The sequence below is a fragment of the Cynoglossus semilaevis genome, chromosome 17, assembly GCF_000523025.1.
Source record: "Cynoglossus semilaevis isolate Cse_v1.0 chromosome 17, Cse_v1.0, whole genome shotgun sequence".
Lineage (NCBI taxonomy): Eukaryota > Metazoa > Chordata > Actinopteri > Pleuronectiformes > Cynoglossidae > Cynoglossus > Cynoglossus semilaevis.
In genome coordinates, this window is record NC_024323.1 from 12,125,988 (window position 1) to 12,129,247 (window position 3,260).

The 3,260-nt window shown below is 46.8% G+C and overlaps 1 protein-coding gene across 1 annotated transcript in view; it reads right to left on the minus strand.

Annotated features, from left to right (window-relative positions):
- Positions 1 to 334: 334 nt before the first annotated feature.
- il2rb (interleukin 2 receptor, beta) overlaps positions 335 to 3,260 on the minus strand; it is a 5,466-nt gene continuing 2,540 nt past the window's right edge. Inside the window, exons 6-10 of the mRNA XM_017040301.2 lie at positions 2,988 to 3,133; positions 2,382 to 2,556; positions 2,170 to 2,257; positions 2,011 to 2,089; positions 335 to 1,600 (exon numbers count right to left, since the gene is read on the minus strand). Of these exons, the coding sequence (XP_016895790.1) occupies positions 770 to 1,600; positions 2,011 to 2,089; positions 2,170 to 2,257; positions 2,382 to 2,556; positions 2,988 to 3,133 (1,319 nt within the window). The 3' untranslated portion in view covers positions 335 to 769. The remainder of the gene's footprint in view (positions 1,601 to 2,010; positions 2,090 to 2,169; positions 2,258 to 2,381; positions 2,557 to 2,987; positions 3,134 to 3,260) is intronic.

The window sequence follows — 3,260 nt, forward strand, 5'->3', positions numbered from 1 at the left end:
CCCCCCCCCCCGCCCCCTCTATTTGAGAAGCACTGGTGTAAAGTGACGTGTTCAGCTGTTGTGCAATGGAAAGAAGAAACGGTTTAAACACTGATGGAAAGAAATTTCACTGTGAGGTGAACGGATGCCGCTGCTTGTGTCAACGTTAAATGTCAAACCACACTCTAATACACACACACTCACACACACACACACACAGAGGTGAACCACCTGACAGGACAAGTAAACAGAGAGAACAACAGGGGCAGACAGGGTGAGGGTGGGCGTCGGGGGGTGAGTGTTTGTCACGTTGACTCACATGACAACTCTGACTTCACACCAACACAGGAAGTCAGGAGTGCGACCCATTTTGTGCCGAGCTTTTATTTTGCTTGGTCTTCACACACGTGTCACTGGCTGTGATGGAAACAGTTCACTCTGACCTGGTTGGCTCAGAAGAAGCTGTTACACCAGCGATTACACACTTACCAGAAACTGGATCATTTCCATGACAAAGTACACCAGACGAGTATTCAATTCAGATGCATGTGCAAGTGCAAAGTAGTCGAATTGACAGACACTGAAAATGATAATTTTGGTTAAAAAAAACAAACAAACAAACAAAACCGTCCTTGCTCTAACGGACCAACTATGAAATGAGTAAAACTTCATGTTCAGTCAAAGATGTCAAACAATTGGCAAAGAAGCTAGCAGCGAGTTAACCTGATACGATTAGCAATTGATTTGCGCTTTCCTCCGTTTTCAATCAGGTCGGCTTGTCGACCCGGGACTAGAGGGACTTGTTTCTGAAGGTGGTCTGGAGTTCTTTGAGGGTGAGATAACCTGGTTTACAGACCTCCAACGGGACCGAGGACGGTCTACAGGTGGTGTCAGCCACGGGCCAGGCAGCGTAGTTGACAGAAGCAGCTGGGATTGGTTCACCATCCTCATCACCATCCTCATCACCATCATCATCATCATCATCAGCATCAAGCAGCTCTTCGGAGCACACCTGAGGTAGAGTGGGGGGCTGGGCGGGGGCTACAGCAGTGGAGGTGAAGCCGGTGGAGGAGGCGAAGAAGAGAGGACGATGTTTCAGGACGTCACCTAAAACATCTTCATTTTCTTCCTGCAAGTCACCCTCGCTCTCCTGAGTGAAGTCAAATCCAGAGTCGGGACTCTGCGGCTCCCTCTTCAGTCTCTCGTAGGTGGAGGAAGAAAATGAGGAGGAAGGGCAGAGGGTGAGGTGAAGCGTGTGGCCCCGGGGAGGTTTGTGAACTTCATCCTGATAGGTGCAGTACGCAGCACTGGGGTCAGTTGGGGTCAGGTGAGCGCCGCTGCCGGAGGAGCTGGACAGGAAGTAGCCCATGTTGGAGAAGCAGGAGGAGGAGGAGGAGGTGGAGGAGGAGGAGGAAGAGGAGGAGGAGTTCTCACCAACAACCACGCTCCTGTCAGAGGCGGTGGAGGGGACGTCCGTGGTTTGAAGCAGAACGCTGGTGGAACCGGTGGAGGGAGAGGTCGGGGGTTCCACCTCCGAGCCGCTGCACAGCTCCACCGGGGAGATGTGGTCACATGACTGTACGGTGAAGGAGTCGGACACTAACAGCGGATTGAGCCAATTCTGAGGAAACGGAAAAGAAAGACGTTGGCCTGTCAGGATTATATATTTAAATGTGTTGTCATTATATTTGAACAATATTTCATTACTAAATTACTAGAAGTTTAAGGTGGTGTTCTCATCAGCCGCGACACTGCCCTCTGCTGTATTTTTCTCCGTCTTGCCTTTCGGTTAATAAATTGTTCAGGACACTTCTGGGTGGAAATATTAACCACTGACAAATACAACCAATAGGTGGCAGTATTGTCATCAAAAGGATAAAGAGGTGCATTGAAACATCAAAGACCAACCAATAGGTGGCAGTATTGTCATCATTGTAATCAACCTGGAAGCTACGCTACAAATGAGCTTATTATGATCATTATGATAGGATTAAAATAATGACCATTATTGTTGTTTTTGGTGGTGATTACCTTCAGGTTTCCTCCGTGGTCAGACTGTACAGGCAGGAAGTATTTGGACGGGTTTGGCAATGGCTTAAGTTTGAGATGCCTGAGACGGGATGACAGATACTGTAGTACCGGGTACAAAGAAAACAACACATAAATAAAACAACCTGACAGTACGCTCACCTTTTGCTCACACATATGGTACAAATGATGAGAACCACGAGCAGAACGGAGCTTAACTTCACGGCCAGTGTCACAGGTGAGAGTCCATCTGGAGAGGAAATGACATCTCAGTGGTTTAGTAGTATATGAGTCAGGTGTTTCTTAAGAACCAGCAGATCACATTTAAAACAGGAACCATCAACATGTGGCTCCCTCTGCTGGTCCTCGTCTACCTTCATTCTGTGATGCGTCCATAGGTCCAGTCCAGGATGTTGTCGGACTCCAGTCGCTCCAGTGGCTGTTGAGCCTCTTACGCGCCTTCACTCTCACCCTGGCCTGGCAGCGGCCCCTGAGCTGCTCTGACGATGTCCGGACCTGCTGCTCACTTCTGAACAGGTTGTAGGCGGCCTGTCAACAAACCACAGGGTGGTTGGACGTGATACTGTGTCTAAATGATGGACGGCGTGTGTCCTTCTGAGGAAGGGACCAGGACGTTCAATCCACAGATGGTGGCTGTGGATTAGTCGTGACTGAGTGACGTTAATCAACAATCCTATAACTAACGAATTCATTTGAACTGTCATGATACTTATGCTCCTCATGTAAAACTTTGACCAATCACAGGGCAGCATGAAATTAATTAAAAACATTTTCCAGGTCTTTCCCTTTATTCCTTAAACTTCTAGGTTTATTTACCACAGGTTTATATGATTTTATTTTTTTATACAGGGACAAAGCAAGTTCTGGAAAAACAATATTTTTTTTTCATAATTAAAGACAATTAAACAATTAAAATCAATAGTAATAAAAATCTTAAGGCTTCAATCGTCAACTCTCACCTTCCATGTCTGATTTCCACATTTGGCCTGAGTTTGGAAATCAAATTCTTTGATGAGGAGTGACCTGGGAGCGCCCAGGTTCCAGGACATCCAGGTGTCGTTAGTAGTGCTGATGACGTTGGGAGCTTCTGGAGGGTTCATTTTAACTGCACACACACACACACGCACACACACACATAATGATACCATCACATAGACATAATGCACTCCTAACCACTAAAAATATATGACTAATCTAAATCTAGAAGTCCCAGAGATTTGGTCAAAGGTCCA